Here is a 27,953-nt window from a genome sequence, read left to right on the forward strand (position 1 = left end):
CAAAATTATAATTTTATTTTTAGCGATATTGTGCATTTTGAAATACCATGAGCATGTAAACTGACCTGTTCGATTGAAGTTATCGTGTATTGAACACCATTGCAAGAACAAAACCTCTATTAGCGATCAGTAGTCAAGGTCCCGAAAATTACGTCCCATGATTACTGTAGTTTCGACCTCTTTCAAACGGTCACCCCTATAGACCTTCTTACCGATACGGCGGCCATTTTGAATGACTTAATTTTACAGTATATTATGGGTTGCCCAGGGGGCAAAGAATGCTCGCGTGACTGAACGCGCTTATTGTTGTCAATTGACAGCGCTGTTTATACTTTGTAATCACCATTTAGTCATAGCTGATCAACCGGATGAAAACACAAAAGAGTGCAGTATGGAAGAGCTAAATGTATGGAATGTCGAGAAACTGCGAAAATATTTGAGAAATCGTGGCATTGCTATCGCGAATGATACGCGTAAGCCCGTTTACCATGCTTCTCGGCTACATTTGCCATTGTGTAGCACTAAAGAACAACGACGATGTCCAAATTGCAGCAAGAAGAAAAGAAAAGCTCTTTATTGATGGAATTTCGCTTCCTTTCGCGGAGAAACTGGACAATTGGCTGAAGGGAAGCTATTATTTTCCTGACATGATGATGAGTGACATGGAACCGTACTTGTCGAAAAACAATGACATGAAATCTGCGAAGGAGGGAAAAAATCTCTATGAAAGCGGACATGTCACTGATGTTGAGTAGAATATCATATCAGATTGTCTTAAGTTTATTATGTACGTGGAAAAGTTGTCCCGCAAACGAGAATCGGAGAAGACCCGTACACTAACCAAGATAACGCGTTGTTTCGCTTCAGTTTTTGCCCCCTGGGCACCCCATAATATTCAGCGAAATTAAGTTATTCAAAATGGCCACCGTATCGGTAAAAAGGTCTATTAAGCGGTCGCGGTCATCCTTTACCTAGTCCCAATGGGAGCTGTTTCTATTGTCTTCACTTGCTTTTAACGTTCACTCTGTGAAAGTAAAACTTCTTAAATACGGTTAACAAATAGCGTACCCAGCAATTGAATTTCTAAGGACCTACAATGCGGACTGTAGATCTTGGCGTTAATGTTTGCAGTCAGTTTTTTCGTCACTCGTGAATGCGTGCATGCGCAATGAACGAGTTATAGTAATATGGGGTATGGCAAACTAGGCAGCTAACAATAGCCTATGAACAAATACGTATACAGTCAACTCTGGTCTTGCGGACACCTCGCTATTACGGACACCCCGATAATACGAACAGCAGCTAAATCCCCGGAAAAAATAAATTACAGACGTTTGACTGAAATAAATTTCCCGCTGTTGCGGACTTTCGCTATTAAGGACACTAACTCGCGGTCCCCAGGGTGTACACAATAAAGGGAGTTGACTGTAACTGGAAGACAAGCGATTAAGCGCTGTTAATTCCCTTTACTGCGGACACCACCAGGGCTGCGAGTTAGTGTCCTTAATAGCGCGAGTCTGTAATAGCGGCAATTTATTTCATTCAAACGTCTGTAATTTATTTTTTCTGGGGATTTAGCTGCTGTCCGTGTTATCGGGGTGTCGTAATAGCGAGGTGTCCGCAAGGCGATAGTTGACTGTATATACAGATATAATGTACTTACCTCGCAAATTAATTTTGTGGTAGACTCTGTTGTTGTAGATAAATAAATGAGTGTGCTTGCTTACACTTTTTGCGTCGAAAACTGAAACTTAAATAGGGATTATCATGTTTTATGACGTCATGGCATATACTTCAAACACGTTGCTATAATTGGTAATTGATCATAACTGAAATGTTTTCCCCCAAATAAAAGGCAGATGAAATTATATGTTGAGAGTCTCGAAAACGTGGCATTCGAAACCAGCACCGAAGCAAGAAGAACACTTCAAGTTGAGAACGAAGCACCGCAAATTCATGCAAAATGAGGCGCTCCCAAATTGAAAACAAACTACTTTAATTGAAGCCAGCTATTTCGGTAACAAAAGGCTGATGATATTGAGGCTAGTATGCCGTTGAAAAGTGAAAACTAGAAAATTAGGGACCATCATATTTTACGATAGCATATCGTCGCCAATATGTCATGAATATTGGGAATAAGGAGTGAAAGTTTACTTGGTAACTTTATTTGAAATTGCAGCTGCTTTGCTGCAGTTTGGTAGTTTCGAAATTGTGGCACTCGCCGACAACACCCAACAGCTTCCAACTCGTAAGCGAGGCACCTGAAATTCATAAAGATCGAGGGATCCTCTTCTCGAAAACGAAAGATGGCCACCTCAACAAAGAAGCAAAACGGAGAGAGAATTTCTATTTCAAAAACGAGTGCGAGGGTTTATTTAATTAATAAGTTTTCTAAACGCGAGAAAACATTTGAAACCACGAGGCCGCAGGCCGAGAGGTTTTATTGTTTTTGAGCGTTTGGAAACCTGATGAAACCCGAAGCACAAATTTTTGAAATTACTTCTCCGACAAAGAAAGATAGTAGCAAGGCAGATGGCAGAGCACAGATTTAGACCTGCAAAAGCAAGTGAAGAAGAGGAAACGTGTGTGACAAGCGATATCCCGAAGTCTATCCAGTATAAAAACAAATGGATGGCTGGGATTTTTGAAGAATGGCGAATAGTCCGATTTCCCAAAGTAGCAAAGTTGGAACCAGGCGGTCTCTTTAAAAAGTATGATCTACACAAAGTTCAGTCCTTGGAAGTTTCGTTACTTAAAACGGATGCTTTAAGCTTTAATTATTTACTCACAAAGTTCATCCAAGAAGTTGCCAAACCGTCAAAGGAAAGATACCCACCCAAAACGTTACACCAGATTGTGTGCGGAATATGTCAATTCACCGTGAAAAAGAATGAAAACTTCGATTAGAACCCTCTCGGTGCTTCGGACAAAAGGTGCAGTAGTGTTGCTTTATGTAGCATTTGTCATTATTTATTCGATATTTTGATAGTCAAGCTGCATTCCAGGTTATCTCTATATTCTTGATAGGTTAGCAGTAAATATGCTTGGTTTAAAGTATGAATTGCAAAATGTGTGATTAAATAAAGTTGTTCATCTTCATGTTTTGGTCTTGCTTTATGAATATGCAGATTAAGAAACATTTCACACATGGGTTGAAATCGTTTCCAAACACGTGTCGCATCTCGTTTTTCATTGGGCTTCTAACTCATCCACCTGTCCAGAATGGGGAGATCTCAGTGGTAGGGTAATAACAACCTCGTTCCCAGGGTCTCTCCTCTTCACGTAATAACAACATGAATAATTAATAAGTTTGAGAAAACTGTTTCTCGAACTCATTAATAATTCATCAAGCCAAAACAAAGCAAATCACTACCGTGAAGGAGGTTTAGAAATGTGATGTTAATTAAAATAAAATTTTCTGAACTTTTGCTTCCAATTTCTCCAAGAATTATCAATAGTTTGAGAAGCTATATCAAACACTCGATAGGCCAGGTAGGCTTTTTGTTTTGTTTCGTTGTTGTTCAGTCCCTTTACGCAGTAAGGTATTACAGTGATATGTCTCTAATACGTAATTAAGTAGAGTGAACTTTGACTCAACAAACCGTACAATAAAAGTTAAAAGTGTTAAGGTTTCTTCTTAAATGTCCTGCTGCTTGAACAGAGCATCGCAAAAATAAGTTCCCAGCGAAAATTTCAGTCATCTCTACCCGCAAAAATTAGTTCCCGCAAACCACAAAAACTCGCCAATCCGCAAAATAAAACTCCCGCAAAATTTTCGTGCTACACGGTATTTTTTCGCTTCCCCTCCCTCACTCAACTAACACCCACTCCCGCTCCCCTCGGTAGTTTAGACACTCTCCCCAGATCGCGCTCACTTTTACAGACCAAGATGGCGGCAGTTCCATCGAAGCGTACCAGTCTCGAGAATCCCACGGAAAAAAAAGGGGGACTGTGAACAGTCTAGGCTAAGTGCAGTTCCCTACAATTTCGAAGATCCGTTTGCTTGTCATCGACATTTCGTCCCGAATGATACAATATTAATCTAGAGAGCGTGTCCTTTCCTGGCTTTTCAAACGCCTCAGTTTATCAGTTTTTTCTTCCTACCATCCTGCTCGCACTGAATAAGCCGGTAACGAGATCGTCAAAATATAAAAGGTTTAATGAGCAAAACAACGACAGTACGCGTGCGTGAAAAATGTTGTCGTTCTCGTCAAAACAATAACTTGAAATGACCAAATTCAGGGTTTTTCGGATAACGTGAATACAAGAGGCAAATTTTCAATTTCTTTCTTTTCTTTCTTCATTCAGCCTGGATAATTTGTTCACCTTGCGCAAGTTTTACGCGTTGGAATATCGCGAAGTCGATTCTCTTTATATATTAAAAAAAAAAAATGAAAAAAAAAAATAATACAACCCCTACTATCCAATTGCATGGTGACCTGTGTCACATCACGCTTTGGTAACCTGTGATCAAACAGCAACCAAACGGAAAGCGGTTTAGATCGTTTCAGTACAGCCCCCCCATTTTCTTCGTGTGATTGTCAAGTTCGAACAGCCGCCTTCTTGATAAAATATGCTGCGCTAAACCTTGAATAACTTGACCAACGAGTCATTCGATAACTGGTCAACAAAACCCTGTTGTTTCAAGGAAGAGGCCTCAGCTTAAAAGGTCACGAAAAGCGTTTAAAATCTTTTCTCTACACGCCAGGGGCACCCAACAACAATTTTCTCTCAGATCCTTTGAAACGCTATTTCAGGCTATCTGGAGTGCGTTTAAAGCTCTGTAGGTTCATTTTAGGCTGCGCTATAATATTTTTATCTGTTCGGTCATTCTAGGGGAACTTGAGTCTTTTTGAAAATACTAGGGCATTTTTGTCCATTTCCCGGAAACCTTAGGTCTTATTTCCATTCCGAAAATCTTAGCTGAACTTTTTTCGGTACCTGAAACGACATTTTTGTCAATCCGAAAACACTAGGCCTTAAATTTCCTATATCACGAAAGTTCGAAGTGGAAATTCCCTTCAGAAAATTGTAGGGGATTAAGGGCCTTCCGAACAGATAATTTACCAAAACGATCCGTTGGGTGCCCCTGATACGCGACTTGAGAAGGATAATTTAGGCACTTCCCGACTATTTCATTTACCTACAGCCTCGTGTTGCTCGTGAAAAATAGATAACCGACAAAAAAAAAAAAAAAAAGAACGTGACCCAAACGAAGTTTGCAAAGGGAGACCAAATATTACAGCGGCAGAATTCCTTTTTAGAAATATGCAAACAAGTTAGGGCTACTAATAAGTCCAAATTCTGTTTCATTTTGCAGTAATTCCGAAAGCCTTCCTGGTCTTCAGCTCTATAGAGGCTAAATTTTTCAGAGTTCGCTAGTATCATGGTTGAACCAGGATGAACTTTATCGTGTTCCGAAATTCAAAATACAAAACCAGTGATAAGTGGGAGCATCACTAAACTCGTACCCTCCCTGCAAAATATAGAGACAGATACATACAATTTGGGTTTGTCTTCCTCCCTCGCGTTTTGAAAGCCGTAGTTGAAGCCAAGTGTAAAATCAACAAATAAAATACAAGTGATTAAAAAAATTCTCTCTAAACTGTTCTGCAGTTGCGGTTTGTCACAGACTCAATTAACATTTGCTTTCAATGCAATTTGTTAAGCTAGGATTCACAGCGCCTGTTCTGCGATTAATGTTCTCCGCAATCAACCATAAATGACTTTTTACGGTTTACAGTCCCTGTTTGATTCAGTGTCTAAATAAGCAAACAGCCTTCAGTTTCGGATGAAATAATATGCACAATGTGGTCAGACCAAAGCGTTTGCCACAGTCACAGAACCAAGTCAAATCTTTTCATACAAATAAATGATGCCGTTGATAATGCTAGTTGATATCGCAGATGTAAGAATTATAAAGACTGAAAGACATGTAACATGCGATACAATATTTGTCCTTATCGAAACACCTCTCGCTTTGAAAAGTGGAACTGTTAAAAATTAGCCTGGGACTTTCCCACCATTCTATCAGAATATTCCAAGAAACCGAAAAGCAGTTTACTAAGTACAACGTCATGACTGTGGGTCCAAAGTACATATAATGACTTTAATATAACTTTGAGAACGATAGTCTACGTTATTTACAACTTAAAGAAAGGTCAATCATTAGCAATGAAATAAAAAATGAGACCAAAACATAGTTTGAGTAGAGAAGAAATACGACAGAGGCTATTAAAGGAACAAAATCTATCACGGCTAATTAATTAGAATACAATAATGAAAAAAGCTGGACACAACAACAGCGGGAACTGTTCAGGGACAATTGACGAGGACATGTTATGAAAAATGTACTGAAACTGTTGTCCCCTTAGTGTGATCCCCGATCGTTTGTGACCTTATAAAGTCATATTTGTGTAAGTTAAATACAGATTGATCTTTTCGGATGTTCAGTTTAGCTGTTAAATTCGGGCTGTTAAGACAGCTGTTGATGCTAGCTGTCTTTTTGCCACATTTTTAAATATATATTTGCTTCTTCGAAAACGAAAGGAATTAGTTTTTCAGTTTTAAGAAATTTTGTATTGAAAACTACAGATTTTGTTTTTACGACTAAATCCGAATTTCGGAGGGCAACAAGGCCAGAACAGATATCCACCGAAATAAATCGCTGAGTGTCTCCGACTTTTCCTTTTTAGAAACATTCATTATTGCAAGTAGTTAACCTTCCTTTCTTCAGCTTAGATCAGATGACAACGGGAACTGCTCAGTTTAGAGATTCTAATAGTTGATCCAATTCCTCCTTACAAAATGATACTCAAACAATTAACCCATTCTATTTGCTTACGACAAATTATAGTTCTCTATTTAGATTTTTAATACTGCTTTTTACGTCTCCCGCCTTTTCTCGGTGGCCTTGCAAAGAGATAGTCAAAAGCCAACTTAACAGTCCACCAATAAACTAAGCACAAACGACGGGTTTGTGTTGACCAGTTTGTTATCGTCCTTCTAGGTACCTTAAACTACAGTTCTAAGCAGTCTTTATATACAGTTATAATTACCTCAAAGTTTGGTGTCACACTGTTGCTTTAGTGTTGGAGACGGACTTCCTTCCTCGCTTCTCGCCTTAAAAAAGTGAAACACTTTGATATTTTAAGACGTCACACATCAGAAATACACCAATTATGGGCAGCTATGATTTCCAAGTTACTCGTCAACGGCGCTATTTAGGAAATTTTTTCACTGTGGTGATTGTTGCCTTCTGGGTATGAGAGTAGGCAGGTTCGTGTGTCCCAAGGCAGACCAGCTTCCGTTTTTAAATAGTTGTATTGTAGAAACTAACGATCGGATTAATAGCTGAAATATTTTTTACTCCAAATGAATCGGACAATAACCTTTATTTGGCGGATATTTTCCCGCAGAAACTGAAAATACGCCTGCGACGAATGGATGTGTTAAAAACAATCAGAAAAATCTAACTGAAATGTAGAACTGTCGGCTAACGTAATTAATTTACCTAAAGCCATGCAACAGCGCGTGCATTACACGATTTGAAGAATAATAAAAATAATTACGTTTACTTCGGTGAGGATATCCTAAGAGTGGGTTTATATAGGTCCCGTAAAAATTATATTCGAAACGCTTTTATTCTCTCTCCATTGTGTATTAAGCTCAGTCCACATAAACGCGTTTTCAAATTTATCTGGTTAAGTGTGAACGGAATCACATATTCATGAGTACCATCGTAAGTGAGTACTTATTATTGTCCTACGGCCGCTTATTTTTTGATCCTTTGGGAAAAATCATCCACGGATCCCGCGAGGTGGAATGAAAAGCAAATCTATTTTGGAATAGCTGCTTTTTCAAACAGTTATCAGCAGTGTGACACTCATCTGGATTATTCTGCAGTGTCTCGGCCCTTTCGTCTCGTTTGCAAACCTTTTTCAACAAAAGACTGTTTTAACGCAGGCGTAACCTTTATAATACGTATTCTGGATAACAAAACTTGTAAAAGATGGAGTACAGGTGTCCCGATATCTCAGTGGCTATGTACCACCTGTTCTCGTATTTGATAAATATGCTAGGGTGAATAAATAGGACCATATAACTTTTTTGATACAGTGGTAGTTTAGTCATTTGCCTTGCAAATGTTTGGCTGGACCTCGAAATGGAAATGAACGTTGGGCCTGCTTCGTAAATTTCGGAAATATTTCATGTTTATACAATGTACTTAAAGAGTTCGTGTATCAAAGTAACTAAGCAAAATATTACATGAACATCAACTTCAACTTTATTTTTTCACTTTCTAATCCTTCTTAAATCACCCCGCAAGTAGAAAGGTGCCAATCAAGGCGGGCGGCAAAGCAAAATAAAGTATTGCACCAAGGCTAAATAAAAATGTTAATAACAAGACGTACAGTAGTGAAAACAAAATAAAAGAAAACGAAAATAATGTTAAATAAATATCTGGTGACACGTGTATAACTTAATGAGCAAGTTAAAATAGCTATACAGCATTTAAGAAAGATTGACTTCTCGGAAGTTTTAGGACCGGTGAATCCAGATGATTGTGCTGTCTTCATTCTTTAGAACCTAAATAAGCATAATGTATATTTTGCTTTAGAAGCTATTGTACTTTCAACTAAGACAAGTGCGATAATTTGGTTGGATATCAGCCTTTGATAAGATCTGTCAGCTTTGGTAAATTAGACTAAACTTTATACACAATTTTTAACGGCTATGCGCATGTTCTCTAAGTCGGTGCGAGCATTAACCAATAGTCTTTCTTTATTCCCCGTACGTCCCGCCCGTACGTCCCGTACGCGCGCGCTCCCTGTTTACAAATCGATACAATCAATACGTAAAATGACTAAGTGAAAGTACTTATACGATGTCACTACCTGTGATGGACTCTCGGCCAAAATCTACCTTTTACATTTTAGAACAGAGGAACTTGGTATACACAGATTTAGCTTATGACATATTTATCTAAATTACACTATTTCTTATAAATTCTTAATGTTTATATCGCCTAGAGCTAGAACGGACCGGTGATATCAATGACTTGTTGCAGTATCAACTATATATCTCGCGTTAATTGAAGCTGACTCGCACTGCAGAAGGAAAGCCACATAGAAATAAATCCAAGCTAGAATCCTTGGTTTGTCTAGCATAAGTTGTGATAGGAAGACTAAAATCATGCTTTTTCCATGTTGAAAACATCGGACAATCCTTTATTTTTCAGATGTCCATGAGCAGATGTACGAACTTGTCGATCTCAGTGCAATGTTGGAGACATTGGCCGTTCTTATACTAGAGGACGTATTATCCGTCCGGTTATTCATCTCTATTATAAAGACGTTGTGCGTCGTTCAAGTCGTACAATGGAAGATATTTCGTCCAGACGGATAATGCGTCTTGTGCCCGTCTTTATACTAGAGGTGTATAACCAGACTGACGAACAACGAATGTTTGCACAAGTTCGTCCAGACGCATAATGCGTCCTCTAGTATACAAACGGCCATTGACAGGACATCAGAGAAACGTTCCTATGAACAGGAACCAAATGAGAGAAAAAAAAGCCAACAAAAGCAAGCGTTCGTGGCAGTTGGGTCCTGATCCCCGAACGCTATCAGTCCGCAAATTTTTCAGCTCCCTCGTTAAACTTGTCATTTCATCAGTTTTACTGCTTCAAAGGAAAGTACCGATTGGCGGTGGAGCTACTTTCCAGTCTTTATGAAACATCTATAAAGAAGAAACAAAAATATTTTCTGAGTAGGAATAAAGCCTAATCTTAAATGCTGATCAATAGGAAAAATGCAATGTTTGACAATATCAAATAAGGCTTTTTTCCACGTGCTCGTTGGATGGCCAAGGCCTGGATCGCAGAAATTGCTTACTTGCTCGGTCGCAAATAATCACAAAGGCCTGTGTTTCCCCATAATAGCAAAGGATCCATGCATACTTTCCAAACAGCGAAATAGCCCATTCACAGTTGGGTACTTAATACTGATCCTAGGCTTTGAGCGGACACTAGACTTCATTTGATTGATCTTTTCATGGCAACAAGATTTTGATAGCTATGATTTTAAAAATGCAGGTTTTCTTACGTTTTTAATGGAGTATTAACTTTAAAGCTTTAAAATTTGAAAATGTGGGTCACTTAAACGTTAATTTGTTCTTATTTTTTTTACTTTGGAGCCAATTTGGAAGGTTTTCTGGGTTTGTGCAGAAATCTAGAAATCCAAGAGCAGAATATACGACGTAATAGCCCACTTTGAAAATGAGTGGTGGCCTGGGTTGAGAGTAAATACGCTGAATGCGATGATAATAGCCAACGTCCCCTCAAACCTTCCCACAATCGCTTGGGCAGCTACTCTCGACCCAGGCTATCACTCTTTTTCAAAGTGGGTTATTCCCACGTCATGCGGCCTCATCCCATGTAATAGTGTCACCAAAGGAAATATTTTTGAAGGTACAATGTAAAAAATTTAAATTATGCAGTCCTGGCTTCATAGTCAGATTTAGAGGTCGTGACGTTACGAAGAAGGGTTTAACAGGAAAAATCAAATGAATATCCTTGAGTCAAAATAACCCTCACTAATCCTTTGGTTTTGTCTCCTAGCTAAGATAAATAAAGGTTCTCTGAAAACGTATACTGGAGTATTTGTATATTTTCTCTTATTAAATGATAAGAAAACTCATAATTTCAAATTAATCATTTTCGCTGACCTTTACTTTCCAAAATCAATTGTTACGTTGTCTACAATCAGCATAAAAGGCGCCCACTGCCCCATCTCTGGAAAGCCGTTTTCTCTCATCCACTTCATGGCCTGGTGAAGAGATTCACTGGCACTTTCTCCACGGACAAGATGCTCGTAGAAACGACTCATGAGCTGCTGTGTTGCCTCGTCCTGAATAGCCCACAGAGCCACCAACACGGAACGTGCACCAGATCCTAAGAAGGCTCGAGCGATTCCAACAATTCCCTCAGATCTAATCTGTCCACGTGCACTGTGAAAGCAGCTAAGGACAACCAGTTTAGCTCTTAGACGAACGCGTGAAATTTCAGCCATTGTCAGCAGGTAGTCATCTTCTTCTGGAATCCCGTTACAAGACGGTGGAGGGGCAAGAGCGATTTCTCCTCTTTCGGCATTACCATGGGCAGCAAAATGTATCAGACTTACTGACTGCATGCTTTGAAGAACCGTCCGCTTCGTTGCTTGCCGTCCTAACAAAGGCCGAGTACCCAGCAGTCGTCCAATCATCTTTGCTTCCTTTCTTGCTCCTGGCAGCGCACATAATTTCTTAAGACTTCCTTTGTAATAGACGTTATTAACAGCCCGCTCCCCCACTATCAGTGCCCCGGTGTCACTGTGATAATCTGCTGGACTGTCCTGAATGAGCTTCAGAATCGTCAAAGAAGGAACAATGCGAATCCTGAAAGTCTCTGATAAATACGTGTCATACCTATCCTTTAACGCTACAAATGGAACTTTGTAGAAGATGCCGTCAGGGACAATGATAATTTCGCGCTGGTCAAGGAAGTCGGCGAGAGGAGCGATAATCGTCTCATAACACTGAGAAAGACTCGGTGGTTCAGGATATTGGTTTTCGTCTTCGGTTTCGTCTATAAGGCGGGTAGCTGCATCGTCATCTCGCTGAAAAGACTTGCTCGTCAGGCAAACACTACGCGAAGGAAATGACAATGATCGATCCTCACAGTGCTCTGGAGCGGGTAAGCTATGGAATTTTCTGAAAGGCTCATTACCAAACACGTCATCGACAGATCTTTCTGCTTCTTTGTTACTGAAACGGTCATTGATGTACTTTCTTCGGTGAAGTATCGTTTTGTTTGGTTTGATAGTCCACAAAGATAAACAAGGTGACTTAGGGTAATAGGCAACATATAGACAGCAAGATGCCCGGCTAATGGCATTAACACGGAATGCTTAATGTAGCCCCAATCAGCCCAATTATTCCACATTGTATGTTTCGCAGATTTTAAAAACTATCCTCCCTTGGCAATTGAAATAATTGTCTGAATGGTTTTATTCAGATATATTATATTGCGTGATACTTATCGTTGTGTTACTAGGAATCATACCAGAAATAACTCTGCAATAACGTCATGACCCCGCTGAACTGGTCTGGCCTCCTATAGCTCTAATCCTTCGCGTTGATTGAGGCCCTGCCAGGGTAAATTCCGACAAGCGACATGGCCCAAAAAGTAGCGACAGCGCATGAAATAAATTTGCAACAAAAGACAACTTTTCTCGACAAAACTCCGACAGTGACAATAAGGCCGAGAATTAACGACAAAGAACGGTGATTTCATATGTTTTTGCGCTAATTTTAGTGTGATGTAAAGGCCAACAAGGGAAAAGTTTGACCAATAAAAATAGAGACAGTGAAAAATCGAGCAAGGGCGATCCAGAGGATGGCGTGACTCGCGAGTGGTGAAGCCTTCGTCCAGATACTTTTCCCGTTGATTTGCATTATTAGCAGACCTTTTCACAAGGTAAGCGTGTGTGGGTCTGAGGTGATAAAGAACCTCGGCTCGCGATCTATTTTCCGCATCACGCACCGTTTTTCCTAACCTTAAATTCCGACAAGGACAAACTATTTTCATTAAATTTCCGACAGCGACATGAAGCACTGACAAAACACCGACACGGGACATTTTAAAATTCAGACAAGCGACACGGGAGCCCCCCCTGGCAGGGCCTCTTGATTATTCGATCTGTTTTTGAAAGCGGAGTTTCTTCTCTGTGAACTCTCCCAATTTCTACCGTTTCAACTGTCGAGTACTACCTAGAAGTTATTATTTCGATTCACCGCTTGAAAAAGGTTTGTTTTCTCTCTGAAAACAGCAGATCAGTCTTAAATTCATACATGTGGCCGCTATTGAACAAAAACAACTTTTGCCAATGGAAATGATGACTTGCTTTGACGTCACTCAGGTAGAGATAAGTGGGCCCCCTCCCTCGTGATATACGCGCCGATAATAGATTTTGACTGGGCTGTTTTTGTTTAAGACAATCAGAACAATAAATCCCTTCTGGGAAAGGGTAGAATTTAATCAGGGTTTAATGAATAAATCAAATAATGATTTGACGTCACACAGGAACGGACGAGTGGGTCCTCTCTCTCGTGATATGTGCCCGAATAATAGATTTTGATTGGCCTGCTTTTGTTGAAGACAATCAGAACAATACATCCCTACTAGGGGATGGAGCGTTGCGTGACGACACTAAGAACGGCTGCGTAAGAGACTAATAAAATGTACTCCAAACAATAAATTTTATCCGCTAGATAGCGATTTATCCGCTTGTTGAACAACATTTTGGATAAGGAAGAGATGGGCTCCTTGCGTTTGGGTCGGCCTGGCTCGGTTTCCGAGATCTCGCCTCGCCATTCTTTTCTTTACCAAATTCAAAATTTCGATGTTTTCATATGAGACCCGGTTACCGAGATCTCGGTAGCCGAGCTGGAAATTTCTCCCATATGAACACTCCAGCCCGGATACCGGGACTGTCCGGGACGAAACATTTTCAACTGCGTATGGCTTGTAAGGTCGCTGACAAGTCGGAACGCGGTTCCACTGGTATTTTGGTGGCATTTTGGACATTTTTCACCTCAGTAACCGAGATTAAATTTCCCATATAAACAGAAGACAATTTTCGTCCCGCCTAACGGGCCAGCCCGAGGCCCTTCAGGGGCGTAGCCAGCCATTTTTTTCATTTAAGCCCAAGTTGTACAGCGTAAGTCATATATATCAAACTTTGCCAAAGTCCAACGTGGGAACAGGTGGTCTTACTAGTTTTATCCCTGGTAGTCAACAATCTAATGCTTTAGTTAATACAGATGCACAGCTGATTCCTTTTCCTTGTGGGATTTTGTTTTATTAAAAGGAAAATTTAAAATTAACAAAGACTGCCTGGCATGATCATGTGCATGACTATTACGGACTAACCATCACTCAAATGCAAGCCTTCTTGGTTTGCTCGCACAGAAGTCGCTGATGACTCTCTCGGGGTCAATCGCCATCTCCCTGTATGCGTGCATAAGAGCTAGAGATGATAGTCGCTCTGTCAGCATAGTGGACCGCACGTATGTTTTCACTCTTCTCATGGTGCTAAATGATCTCTCTGGTGTAGCAGTAGACACTGGCATGGTGAGGAGAATGGTAAGCACGGTGGCAACACTCGGATAGAGATCTTCACTTGTGCAGCTTAGTGTATCCTCCAGGTTGTTTGGTTTCTCCCCCTCGGCAAGCACCCATCTCGTTTTCCACTGAACGATCTCGTTGTCAAAGACTGCTCTATTACTCAAGTCGTTGGAGTAGGCATTGTAAATCTTGTTAGAAGTTTCTCTGTTGAGTGAACCGAGCTGCGTAGGTATGAGGTATTGACCCAGGAACCGGTAATTGTGGTTGAGCAGCCTGTCATTGAGCTCTTGAATAAGGTGATCAACAAGGGGCAAGTAGAGGGCTCTGTACCAATACTGCTGTGGCGTAACTGCAGGCACGTTGACTCAGTTACGCTGGATTGCAGAAATCCTTGGCACGCTGGGCTCGATTTCACAACCTGCTGCCAACTCCTTTGCACGTTCAAACAGTTCACTCCAAACCGCTTGGTCGTTTCTCTCCTCCCTTAATACACTGATGACTACCTTTGACTCCTTGGCTGCCTCAATGAGGCTGATAGATTGACCTTGGAGCATGGTGGATAGTGCGACTGTATTTGAAAGGACATGTTCTGTTGCACATAGCGCAATTATAAAGTCGAACTGCAGGATGGAGCTCGCGTACCCTCTTGCCTTGGCGTCTCTACCCTCTGCAAAGCTCTCTAATGCCTGTACCACCACTGGAAAGGCTGTACGGAAGGTATACAACGAGTCTGCCCTACTTGCCCATCGTGTCTCACACAGGGTTCGCAACTTGGCGCGCCGTTCCATCTCAACCCTTACTGCCGCATCTTGAGACAAACACTCCTGAAACGCCAACAGTCTCTTTGCAGAGTAATGAAACGCAAAAGCTATTTGCTGTAAGGTTCCGAGCATGTTTCTCACCAAGGGCTCCTTACAGGAATGTCCAATTGCCAAGTTCAAGGAGTGAGCCTTACAATGGACATAAACTGCGTCTGGTACGCGATGCCTGATAATTGCTTGGACACCTTTGTGAATCCCTGTCATGTTTGCCGTCCCATCATAGCCCTGTGCGCGCATACGGTCAATATCCAGGCCATAGCCCTGCTGGGTCTCTAGAAACCTCTCGGCTAGCGCCTGTCCTGTGGTACTCTCAGCTTGTACAAACCCAAGGAACTCCTCCCGTACTTGCACCTTCTTGTTGTCCTCTCGTGTGTGCACAAAACGAACGCAAATTGAGATTTCCTCCATTGTTGCGCAATCTGTCGCTTCGTCCGGCAGAAAAGCATAGAAGGGGGATGCATTACAATCGTTAACTAGTGAACTACGGATTTGGTTGGCGCAAAGTTCAATTAGCTCGTTCTGGATTGTTGGCGAGGTATATTTTGCTCTTTTCTCAGCGCTTGCAAGGTGAGTGGCTAGAACTGGATCTGTTTTTGCGTGGAAGTTAAGCAAAGCGAGGAAGTTACTATTTTGTTCTGTGTGTCCTCTGAGAGCTATGTTCTGTTGCCCACACAATACAACAACATCGATAATAGATTTGAGGATATGGCGATTTCTCTCTACGGTGTCATTTATTTGTGTTGACAGTTGGCTGTAAATATCTTTATTCCTACCAGAAACGACATGAAGAAAATGATCTCCCTTGACAACAGCGTCAATATGAGAGGCCGACTGAATGTGCAGTTTTAATAACCTCCCAAAAATTGCCCAGTCTGAAACGCCTTTAGGAGAGCCAAACATACCTGATTGGTACTTGTCATTTCTTTCGCTTGCAAATAATACACAATAAATGCAGCTTACAGTGTCTTCAGAAATGGAATATCTGAGGAATGTGTTATTTGTAAGCCATATGTGATTAAACTTTCGCTGTTTTTCTCTTATTTGTCTTCAGGGAAACTTGAACTTGTGTGAGTTGCACCATTGTTCTTCAAGCAGCTTTTTTCGGACGTCATCTTTTTGCAGATCACCATAGGTTAGCTGAGCAATATCTGGGTAGGTTGGACAATCTGTGGAGAGAGTTAACGTCGAAGCTCCGAGCGAGGAAGTTGAATTGTATTCGTTGTGAGCACTCTGAACAGGGTTTGGCGGGTCAAATACTTCATTTTGAGCCGATGTATTATCATGCAGATTGGACAGGGGGATCGACTTCCTGTTGATGCTGTCGAATAAAGAAATCCTCAGTTCGTCTATTATTTTTTGAAGCCATTGTCATCAAAGTGGTTTGTGAATACTGCATATTTTTAGTGTCGGCATAATCCCATTTTGCACGTGCAGTTTCTTAAAAAAAATCCGCATTCTCTAAAGACTACTCATTAAGGTATATGCGAAATAACACTCGTTATTTAGTTCTCTTGCTGATTGATCAATTGAAGTCATTGACCGGCATTTTGAATGATCAGTTTATGTCCGTTCTAGTTTCTTTTTAACAATTACAGGTGCACAGCTGTGAAAGCCGCTGTAAGGCGGAAAACAACAGTCAACTAAATTTTTGTTCGCAAAACTATTTCGAAGTTCTATAGTAACATTTCTTTCCTTTGTTATTCTTTCAGCATTTTTAAATATATAATATTAAAAGCCATTATTTTATTTTTCAAAATAAAACGTTGATATAGCGGGTATTCGCTATTGAATAGTAAGCAAAAGAAAATACGGCCTTTCGGCTGTTAAAAAAAAACTAATTACGAAAATTGTTGTTAAGCCCGTGCTTAATGGCTTGAAGGCTAGCTACGCCCCTGCCCTTATTCACCAAAAGCTACGATACAATTGAACATTCTCTGACCTATAAACACTGCTATAAATAAAAGCGTACTGCTACAGGCAAGTTTGCCGTATGTATTTTTTACAGCCTGTGTAATATGAATGATAATTTTCCGTAGATAGAATATTTCGTTTTCCGTAGTTGTCAGTCAAGTCAGTTTCTGTGTAAGGAAAAAGTAGGCTACCGAGTTCTCATTGCCTTCACTTTTCAAATACAGTCATTTGCAGGATTTGGTCAGATTTCAATTTCCGTCCAGTGCGCTTAATTCACAGACATAAGGGCGTACCCAACGAGAATATTGAAGAAATATATATCCCTTCTAGGAGAAAACAAAGTTTAATCCAGGTTCAAATAATTTATTCATTGCGATTTGTGACTACGTTGAAGAAAAAAAAACCGACCGAAATTTTGACGCGGTCTGCCCTGAGGGCATCCCGCATAGAAAAACTTCAATTTCCATACTTGCTTTGAGGTCTTTGAAAGCAATATTTGTATGCACTTTTTAGCTGAATTTGATTTTCGCAAAACTTGGGAAATATCTTTGTGAACCCTTGTCCTCTGAAATTACAACTCCCATTGACTTTCGTTGATCCTAGCTTGCCTTATTTTGCTCTATTAACGACGTTTTTGTTCCCTCCGAAAGCAAAAGGAATTAATTTCCCGCGTTTCTACAATTTTAGATGGTAACGCATCAAAAAGTGATTTCAAACGTTAGGTTTTCTTAAGTTTACGGTGAACTAGCGAGGAGTATAGGAATTTCCAAACAGATAATGACAATCTTTAATGAGGAAACTTTTTCACTAAAAAGTGGTTTACAAAAAGGACCTCGAAAATTAAAAATTAAAAATTTACAATGAATAAAAATGCTAAAAGATGCTACTAAAAACTAATGTATCTTATGTGTAATACAAAACTTAAATCAATGAATTAAAAATCTGACGCTTCAAAATATTTACATTATCAGAGGCTCGTATAGTTTTGTCCAGCGAGTTAAAATCACTTACAGCATGATAGCCAGTTCTTTGCTTACCCCAGTTTTTTTTAATGGATGGAATTTTGAGGTTTGCTTTATTTCTTGTGTTGTAACTATGCTGTTCTTGCTGAGTGACTAATGTTAATTCGTGATGCGTGAGACCATTAAGACATTTATATACATGTACGCATCGGCGCTCGAAGCGCCTTTTTTCTAGTGTTAACCACTACAGTGTAGTTAACGCATCAGACGCAGAGGAATACAGTGGTCGATCTAATATTATTTTAGCCGCCTTATTTTGAAGCACTTGCAAACTAGACATTAAAGTTACATTATGTTTGTCTCCTCAAACTAAATCAGCATACTAGAATAAGGGCATAACAAGGCTTTTATAAAAAAGGATGCGCGCCTTAAACGGTAACAAATGCTTAATGCGTCTAAGTAGGCCAAGCCTTTGATTAACTTTCCCTGCCATGTATTCGACATGATTGGTCCACGAAAAATCAGACGATATTAAGATTCCGAAGATATTTAAAACAAGTAACATTGTTTATACAATGATCAAAGATTGAAACAGTTAAAGCTATTTTCCTCTGTAACTTCTTGTTACTGCCTATAAGCATGCATTTGGTTTTGTCCAGATTCAGTGTTAACGTATGTTCATTCAGCCATTCGCCACAGCCAGGAGGTCTTGGTTGAGCTTTTCAGTCAGCTCCTGAGAGGAAGACCCATAGCCGTAGATCACCGTGTCATCTGCATAAAGTGATGCTTGACAGGCATCTAGAACGCTTGGCAAATCGTTAATGTAGATGACAAATAGCAGAGGACCCAGAATACTTCCCTGAGGGACCCCATGGGTAACTGGCAATTCATCAGACAACTCGTTCCCACAACATGTACGCTGTTTCCTGTCAGTAATGTAAGAGCGGAACCACTGAAGCGAGTTCTCACATAAACCAATTTCAATGAATTGTAATGAAAAGTGGGCCTTCCCTGTGCCCTCAAATACTGTTTTTTTTAGGTGCTTTTCATATTGCAATGAGGGCCATGGATTTACCAGTGACTTTACTACTGTCAATTGTTACTCTCTATATAGCCGTTTTACTTACTACTTACAAACGTTTAGTGTCCATAACATAAATGACTACCCAACGGTTCTTTTCTGTGGTATCTGTTCAGCTCAAAAATTCTGCAACAAAGTGTCAGATCAAAATTTCGCAAAACTGGAAAGTTAATTTCCCTCGCTTTCGAAGGGGCAAGTGTATCGTTAAAAAAGACACAAAGATCAAAAGCCAAAGGCTAGCAGCGTCGGGGAATAAAATCCCGTTTCCTACGAGTAAAACTTTCTGCAACTTAAATTTTCGGCTAAGGCATCCGAACACATCAATCTGGTATCAGTTTAATCAAATCAGTACTAGAACCCCGGTAACTCGAACTCTGAAGGGAAACGAAAAACTGTTCGAGTTATAGGGGTCGATTAAAATATTCAATTTTCCTGGTTAATAATTAATAGTTTATTGACTTTCAGCACTTCGGTATACAAATTGAACTCATTTCACAAGAAACTGTAACAACCGTAACGATTATGCATTCTTACGACAATACAATACGTGAATGTAACTTATGCCCCACTCACACCAAGCTGTTTAGTTAAACACAATTTGAAATCGTTTTCATCATAAAAGCTGCTAGCTTTCGGATTTTTGTCGAGTACAGATTTAGCACAAATGAAAGCATAAATTAACGTTTATTTGAATCCTATGTCAAAGTCAATGGTTCCGCTTTCTGTCACCAATTTTCATTTTTCATTTTGTTTAATTAAACATGTTTTGTTGGTGTGAATGGGGCTTTAGTTTATTTAATGCACACAATTTATGTTCCCTTTTGCGTCGTCCAGTCTTTGTTCTAGTGTAAGAATTCGACCACACGATAAGAAGACTAATGGGCATTCGTGGCGAGTCATAAGAACCAGAAATTTGAGTTATCGGGGTAAATTTTGATCAAGGGAAACGAAATTTAGTTCGAGTTAGCGGGTTTCCGTGTTATCCGAGTTCGAGTTAACCGAGTAAAAATGACTGAAAAGTTGACTCAAATCCAAGGGAATCGAGACTCAGTTCGAGTTACCGGGGTTCTACTGTAAATATGCCTTTACAACGGAAGAAACGACCAGGGAGACACACGAGACAACAACTGAAGCATTTGATTAATCTTTGATTTATATGGCAAACTGTAGTTATATTCAGCTTATAAATTGCTAATCAGTGTTATTTCTTCCGTTAATTCTTCTTTCTTCTTCGGTATCCAGCCTTGTAAAATGATAAACTAAACACAAGCGGCCGAGTTTGTCTCAGCCGTGCTGTTATTGCTCCTATAATCTAAACTGTTGAATCATAAACATTGTTCAAAACAAGCTTTTGTGTATTGTTGTACTTACCTCTCAATTGTTAGTATTAAGCAGTATAGGATGCCGTCTCAGTAAGCAAATGAGTGCCTTACCTCCGCCCTTCTCGTCTTGAAAAGTGAAACTTGGAAGATCCCGAGTGGGCTTCCGTTCTTCATGACGTCACACATCATAACTATACAAGGAGAATATTCGTGATTTGTTATGGCAGGCTTGTCTATAATGGTATTGGGGCGATTTTTCCACATAGAATGTTTCTACAAGAAATGAAAAACGATAATTAATATGGTGTTATCGACTGCGTTGACAGTTCAAAGTAAAAAAGAGGAATTAGTTCTCGGCTACCTAAGCGAACAGCTCTGCAGGGCTGACATAATACAGCCGTTTCCCGATCCTCAAGTTCGTACATTCCCAAACACCTGCTGGGTTAAGGGGGACTTAACCTAAATTTGAATGAAATTTGAAGAGGTCTTAAGAAGGGATGGAAGAAAGAAAATGATTTTTGGAACACTAACAGACAGTTGAGACCCACGCAAGAGCACCCCAGGTTGCTTGTGGACTAACTTGGTGTCCGTCTATTAATTATTAACTACAAATTCTAATTTTAAAACTTCACTAAATCTTCAATATTTCTTATTTCTTTCAATTTTACCAATCCTTCAAGAAAAACTATCTCCTCCCAAATATACCCAAAACTGAATCACCCAAAAATTCACAAAATACCCCACAACTAGATTCACGTTATGAGCATAGAGTTTTTGGATTGCTTGAAACGTGAACGAGATATTTCCATTAAAGCCATGTCAAGTGGCGGAAAAATGGCGTTTACGTTAAGTTCCCCCTTAATTTAGTCACTTTGTCTCTCTTTTTTCCTCAGATGGGTCAAAGACCACCGGAGGCGTCATGAACACGAACGAGGAAGTAAAACGAAAGCGCCTAGAGAAGGAAAATGTTCAAACTATTGCGGCAGAGGTCCTCCTCGTCGGAAATACGTGCATTTAAAATCAACTTTGGTTGCTTGGCCGCCAAGTCGCTCTTTTTGAAAGCCCCTAAAGTTTACCTATGAGCCACACGGACCAGAGTCCCGGCGCCATTAACTGAGTCAGTAACTGATACCTTTCTTGTTATATAAGCCATTAAATCGACTGACGAGCCCATAGATGCGCCGAACTATTGACATACTCATTACAGTTTTCAAGAACCAGTACATTTTTAATGTAACTTGCCGTTAGGAGCTGTTAAGACAATATTCAAACAGTACCTGTCTACAGCTCCCGAGAGAACACTAACTTGGACAAACGCCAATGCGACCGCATTAAAATTTGTCATATCTCTGAATGAAAACTGACAAGATCAAAAAACACTCCCCCATCCCCTCCTGGCTCTCAGTGTTGCCTTAAAAGGGTTGTCGTTGTCGTCAGTTGATCAGGCTGAAGTCAGGCCCTTGTTGAGGCAAAACAACATCGATATACAAGTATGCGTCAACAAGTACCGAAGAACTGCCAAAATGATAATTTATTTTAGCATATTACGCGTCCCAACAGTTTCGTAAAAAGGTATCCGGAAATGGGGAAACACATTCTTGGAAAGCACCTCGTTTTTAGGAGACTCGTATTACTTCCTCTCCTAAAAACAACCGCGTGGGAGGCTACTCGTTCCCAGCCGCCATTTTGAATACCGAAAAGACCCTGGGAACGAGGTTTGAGCGTCAGCGAGCGAACACGCAAATTTCCTCGCGCGACAAGACGCGGCGCGCGGATGCAATTTCGCGAACGTTCGTGTGGTTCACTACCTTGCTATAATCTCTAAGAAAAATATGGGACTGCTTGTCGTCTGAATGCCGATTTCTACCTCGACTTACTGCCCCTGCCCCACGATGGCATGGTGGGAACATTGTTGTGGCTACAATTCACCGCAACAGTACCCCTATGACGCTCAAATATTTGATTTTGGATGTAAGGCGATGCTTCTAAATTTTAATAACATTTTGCTTCTACAACGAAGGCCGCGGGGGTTAGCGCACGGACAACCGTTAGGCACTTTACATTGGGAAATGTTCCTTCTTTGGAGGAGGGGGGCGGGGGCGGAAGCGGGTGTGTCAAATAGAAAGTATTGTTCTGTCGCTTTTGGACTCAAAAGTTCTGAACATCTCGTACGTACAGTACATAAGCTACATCACTATTTTTTGACTTCCTTAATGTCCCTCGCTTCTCATTTCCAGTCTTTGCAACCCGTGCTGGTGGAGAAAAAAATCCTTAGCTCAACTTTAAGCAATTCTAGAAAGTGCTGCTCCAAGATTTCATCGCCAGGCCAATTTTTGGGCTTTAGGGGCAGGGCAAGGTTAATTAAAGCCGGTTTTAATTAACAACACAAGATGAAAAACAAAAACAAAAAATAAAAATAAAATAAAATAAAGAGACTTGATCATTAGGTGTTTATTGCTTGAATTCAACATTTCAGAGCCAGGCAAATGTGACAAGAGCTGACAGTTTTCCATCGGGAAACAAGCTATTTTCCCTTGTTGTCACAACTCAAATTGTCTAGAACAAAGAAAGTGACTGCAACAGGTCACTACTGCCTATTGTGTTGTCGTTGTAAAAACAAAAAAAGAAAGCCCTCAGTTAAAGTATGTATACAAGGACCATTCCTCTAGAATTATGATGACCAACTTCATTGTGCATTAATTTTGCTCTCAAACTGAAATACTGAAAATAATTATTACCTTAAAAGTCAACAGTGTGTACTAGCTGCAGAAATCCGTTTTTACTCTAGCCAATCGCCTTCTAATGGGAGTTTTTGTTGCTTAACATTTTTTGTTATGTTTATATAGTGATCAAATTAAGGGGAAAAAATTACTAGAAACAGTATGGTCTATCCCCCCCCCCCCTTCACACACAAACTCGTCTGAATAGAATGATTAGTTTTGATGTACAACCACCATTTTTTCTTACACTGCCTAGAAATGTTTTTTGTTAACAAGGCATGTACAGTGTAAACAAAGCAGTAACATGCCAAGATGGTGATAAACTTCTAAACTTTTTTTTTGTCTGAGGACAATCTCTGACACAAGTGAATCACAAGTTAAACCTAAAAATCCTTGAATGATCCTTCCCACTTTTGCTGTGATTTAGGTACTGTCATTTACCATGTCACGGATCTGTAAGGGATAAACAATAGATATAAAGAGAATTGTTAGAAAAGGAATAAAAATAATGACCTTTACTAGAATTGATGACAACATTCTTATTTTAACCCCTGAACTGAAACAAGCTTTCTTGAAAAGGAGGTCATCTTTTCTAAGTCATAATGCAAATCACATAAAAGCAATTCCAATCATATTCTCTCAGAACTGCCATCTGCTCACAAGCTGTTTCTGGACAGTTTAATTAATGGTGAGAATACAGTAGAAATATCAAACTATCGCCTGTTCAGCCAACAGAATTTAGGTGGACACATCTTAAGGCAAAGGTATTTACAGCTGTATGAGGCTGCTCCCCATCTGCTTAAATGTTTTCTGTTATCCAAGTTGGCACCTTTTTAAAATGTGATGTCTACACAGGGTCGCCGTAAGGTTTGTTTTTGAGTACGGAGTTCACTTCATTAGCAACAAAAAGGTAACAACCACAGGTGTACACTGTACATGAAATTAAAGATTAATTACAATATTTTACACTCTTCACCTGACAGAAAACTGGGATAGCCTTGCAAAATTAAGGGCTTCTTTAGTAATCACCTGAGCTGTGGTGGCTACATCTATCGGTGATTCACCCTCATAGTTGGTCATTCTTGGATCAGCTCCTGCTGCAAGAAGCAAGGCAGCAACTGATTCCATACCCCGACCAGCGGCAATGTGTAGCGGTGTGATTTCATCAAATGTCATCACATCGGGATCAGCATGGCACTCATGCAAAAGGCAATTGATCATAGACAAGTTGCCTGCTTCAACAGCGTGATGAAGAGCTGAGCGCCCGCTTTTGCCATCCTGCAAAAAAAATATATCACGGTAAATTAACTTGATTGAGACGAAACTGAGAACTGACACTTTGGGTCTTGTTTCTTTGCGTCCCCCCAAAGCCCAAGTTGTCCCTATAAAAACAGCTTCATGATCTCACATGCACTGGAACAAGCTAAATTGTATCTGCATTAGGTTTAGTCACCATTCATTTCCAGTTAAACTACATGTAGGTCAGTACAGACATTTTTTGCAAGGATGTTGCCAAACATGGGCCAGGTGGCAAAGGATGCCCAAGACAAAATGAAACAAAATTTGGATGACTGAGGCAGCAACATTATATAAGATTAGTTAATAAAAAGGATCTTACCTGCACATTGACATTTGCCCCTAAAGAAACCAGATAATTGACAATTTGCACACTGTTTTTAAACACAGCACTATGGAGAGCAGTGAACCCTGAAAAGAAAATACAGCAATGCAAATAAGACAACTGAAAAATCTCAAGCAAGCAATAAACAGGACAAGGGTGGGTATGAGTATCAGAAAAAAGGAAAAGAAAAAGAAGTCTTTTCTTATATAATGTAATAGCAGCGAGCGATTTTACCATCTGTAGATGATTCTTTGCTAAATTCACATTAATTTTCCCCAAGACCCTTTTGAACTTTTACTACTCCTGTTCTGTTTTTCAGAGCCTGGGAATTAAAAAATATTTCTTTGCAGGTATATAGATGACAACACAATGTTTTTCTCAGGAAAGAATGAACATCCGGTGACTGTACATTTCTCAACTCCCAAAAGCATCTCAGGCCCGAAAAACGTTTTTATGGGCACAACGTTCATTTTCAGAAATTCGAATTTTGACAATTTTAAAAGCTACCTTAAAAAGATGAAAACTTTACAAGATGGAGAAACACATGGGGTTAACTTGTTTTTGAAAAATTTCCACCAATCAACAAGAAATGCGTTTGAACAACATTGGGCCCGAATACCTTTGGTGAGTTTTGAGAACCGGACTGGTCGACACAAACTGGGCCAAATTGGAGGACCAGAACAAGCAGAGTTTGGTTAGGTTCCATGAGATGGAGAAGCAAGAAAAATTCTTATTTCCCTTTATGCCTAGTACTTGATGTGACACACCACACCCTCCTTCATTATAAAATTTTCCCTTCATAAACTGATTGTTGACAAGGAAGGGACTTGCCCCTTTAAGTATGCCAACCTAGTATTACTCTTCTCCCCGGTTATTCCCATACATTCCTTTCAAAGTTGGTTCTGAGAATTTAGCAATAAATCAAGAAAGTGCACACTGGTGACTCTTGTCAACTTTACAGCGTTAAAATTTAATTCCAAATACTCTTAGGAATTAATAGCCTTAGGGGAATAATAATGTCAACCGAAACTGCCACCAAGCATTTATGCTTTCCTTTTCAATACTGATGGGGGGGAAACCCCCGCTAAAACAAAAAAAATTGCCCAAGAAACGGAAAGTGTCAACAAACTTCTGCTTTGAAAGCACATTCCAGTATTCCAGTTTCTTTTCCTGTGGGAAAACCCCCTGTTTTTGAAGTCATCCATCGAAACACCTACGCAGCTGAATAATTAACAATTTCCTGGTTGATAAAGAAGCGAAGTCTACAAGTTTCAAATTACGTTTTTCAATTCACTTACCATTGTAGTCTCTTTCGTGTAGCATGTTGTAGACTCTCTCTTTCACTTCTTCACTCCACCTTTTTTCGAGTAAAGGCCTCACAATTTCTTTAACGCAGTCGAAATCTCCTTGCTCGCAAGCTAAATGTAAAGCTGTTCGGCCATTTCGGTCGGGAATGTCGGGTATAGCTCCCGCTTCCAGTAACCTTCGCAGAGCGGCGGGCTGTCGGGTTACCGCGGCGAGATGAAGGGGCGTCTACAAAATCAAAACAAATTTTCGTCTATTCTCTTCTTAAAAATAAACGTAAAATCCTCGCAATTGGACCGCCACATGCGTTATTTAGCAACTGCTCGAGAGATCGCAGCGCTAATGACGCAGGGGAATCATGGAAAAACATCACCACATTTGCAGTTTTTGCTTTATTTATACCTGTCTGAGGTAGTTGCACATGTCCAGACATTCTCTATACGGCGCAACAGAGATAATAGCGTCCGTTTCCATCGGTCTCATGTTTACAATCGATAGATGCAGTGCCCTGAAAAAAAAATATTCACTATGAGTAATTCGCATCGATAAGGAAGTCCGCCATATTGACTTCCAGGATTTCTGCGAAACGAATTATTATATTTGGCAGTGTTTTCGGGGATTTATAAGGGTAAAACACAACGAAAAATGGAAATATGAGGAGTTTTTTTTTTCCATGAAAGGGAAGTCTGATTTTATGGTACATTTCTGATTTTGACTGATTGTATGAGCTTACAACATTTCCTGCATAACAGTCTGCATAACACGGTAATGTCTCGTGATAAACACGATGCAAACAACATGCAACGAATATTTTTGCCACGGAGTTCAAAAAGAAAACCATTACTTTGTAAAATAGCTTCAAAACTTGAAATAAAAGGCATGAAAAGTTACGCTTATGTTCACATAATAAACCGAGGCAACGAAAGCAACACCAAGCATAAAACTCCTAAACGAAAGGCCTTACTAACTACAAAGGTCACTAGACGGACGTGGTCGACGTGGACATCAAGACGGCTATAATTTCACTGAATTTTAGCATTTACAAAAATTTCACTTACGTGTCTCCATCGTCATCTTGAGCAAACAACAGTCTTCTGGCATGATCTTGAGCTAGAAGATATCTGACATCGTTACGCTGGGCATAATTTAGATAAAGTTCTTCACTTTGCGAAAGCCCCTCCTGTGTTGAATCGGGAGAGGAATGTCTGATGTTTGTCTCAGGATCGTCGATGCTTAAATTATGCGTCCTTTCTTCAACACTTCTGATATCTTTCTCGCAACCTATTTCTATGCTTCGAGACCGAAGTTCTTCATCGTCGCCAAATCCAGAATCACACTGATCGATACCTGCGCCAGCCAAGACTGCTTTCCCTTCGAATTCGTTTCGGGCCTCGGCAAGCTTCTGTTGTAAAATTAGACGGGGTTGCGCTCCGCGAGGGATAAGCTTACGCTGTTTTTGAACGGAATCCATTATTTCAGTGCGAATTTTTATACCTTACCAACCTTAACAATTACAGTCGTTTGGTAAACGACAAGCCCCTGCTACAATTCTGGTACAGATTGGAAGGACCGCTAATGGCGGATCGTCGAGTATATAGCGTTGGCTGAATGCGAAGGGAAATTTCCCTCATTATCCACGTGATAAAAACTGACCAATAAACACCGGTTTTGCATACAAATCGACCAATCATCGACGGCCCTTTTCACACCTTGGGGAAAAAAGCTGGGGGGCAACCCTTTATTTTCGAAACGTGGAGGAATGATGGGAATGCCAAGTTCTTGGCAAATCAACAATGGATTATTAATTAGGGGATTCCCCTAAAAACTGGACTTCGTATTTGCGCAAAACGCAAATTGCTGACGCTCGAACAGCGATCTTTTGTATTATTTACGTAAATGCGCCATTTTTTTTACGTATTTCACGTTTGTGATTTATTTTCGGCAGAGAGGGTACATGTACTTGAATTTTTTTCTTGACTAGAAACATCGGGCATATCGCGATTCAGCACGCCTTCGCCATGGGGATTTTTTAGGGGAATGTAA

At 40.1% G+C, this 27,953-nt stretch overlaps 3 protein-coding genes and 1 pseudogene across 4 annotated transcripts; all 4 read right to left on the reverse strand.

Moving 5' to 3' along the window:
- Positions 1-8,273: 8,273 nt before the first annotated feature.
- Positions 8,274-14,172, reverse strand: LOC146489077 (tetratricopeptide repeat protein 28-like). Its single transcript, XM_085110286.1, has 3 exons — positions 13,979-14,172; positions 10,729-11,925; positions 8,274-9,741 (listed from the first exon to the last, which is right to left on the reverse strand). The coding sequence occupies exons 1-2, from the start codon at positions 14,170-14,172 to the stop codon at positions 10,731-10,733; spliced, it is 1,389 nt and encodes a 462-aa protein (XP_084966412.1). The 3' UTR covers positions 8,274-9,741; positions 10,729-10,730.
- Positions 12,733-22,553, reverse strand: LOC146489078 (zinc finger MYM-type protein 1-like). The gene is made up of 2 exons (XM_085106000.1): positions 20,314-22,553; positions 12,733-16,154 (listed from the first exon to the last, which is right to left on the reverse strand). Exon 2 carries the CDS (start codon positions 15,886-15,888, stop codon positions 14,533-14,535), a length of 1,356 nt encoding a protein of 451 aa, XP_084962126.1. The 5' UTR covers positions 15,889-16,154; positions 20,314-22,553; the 3' UTR covers positions 12,733-14,532.
- LOC146489079 (uncharacterized) lies at positions 17,683-18,502 on the reverse strand (annotated as a pseudogene).
- A 146-nt stretch (positions 22,554-22,699) lies between the features above and the next one.
- LOC146489080 (nuclear factor NF-kappa-B p105 subunit-like) lies at positions 22,700-27,517 on the reverse strand. Of its 2 annotated transcripts, none has more exons than XM_085106053.1 (6): positions 26,969-27,517; positions 26,313-26,418; positions 25,904-26,138; positions 24,603-24,691; positions 23,961-24,262; positions 22,700-23,437 (listed from the first exon to the last, which is right to left on the reverse strand). In XM_085106053.1, the coding sequence occupies exons 1-6, from the start codon at positions 27,379-27,381 to the stop codon at positions 23,422-23,424; spliced, it is 1,161 nt and encodes a 386-aa protein (XP_084962179.1). In that variant the 5' UTR covers positions 27,382-27,517; the 3' UTR covers positions 22,700-23,421. The 2 variants fall into 2 exon arrangements, with proteins under 2 accessions (XP_084962179.1, XP_084962190.1); XM_085106064.1 differs by having other exon boundaries at positions 24,014-24,262; positions 26,969-27,516.
- Positions 27,518-27,953: the final 436 nt, after the last annotated feature.

Source organism: Pavona decussata, unplaced genomic scaffold (assembly GCF_977016875.1).
Source record: "Pavona decussata unplaced genomic scaffold, jaPavDecu1.1 SCAFFOLD_6, whole genome shotgun sequence".
NCBI lineage: Eukaryota > Metazoa > Cnidaria > Anthozoa > Scleractinia > Agariciidae > Pavona > Pavona decussata.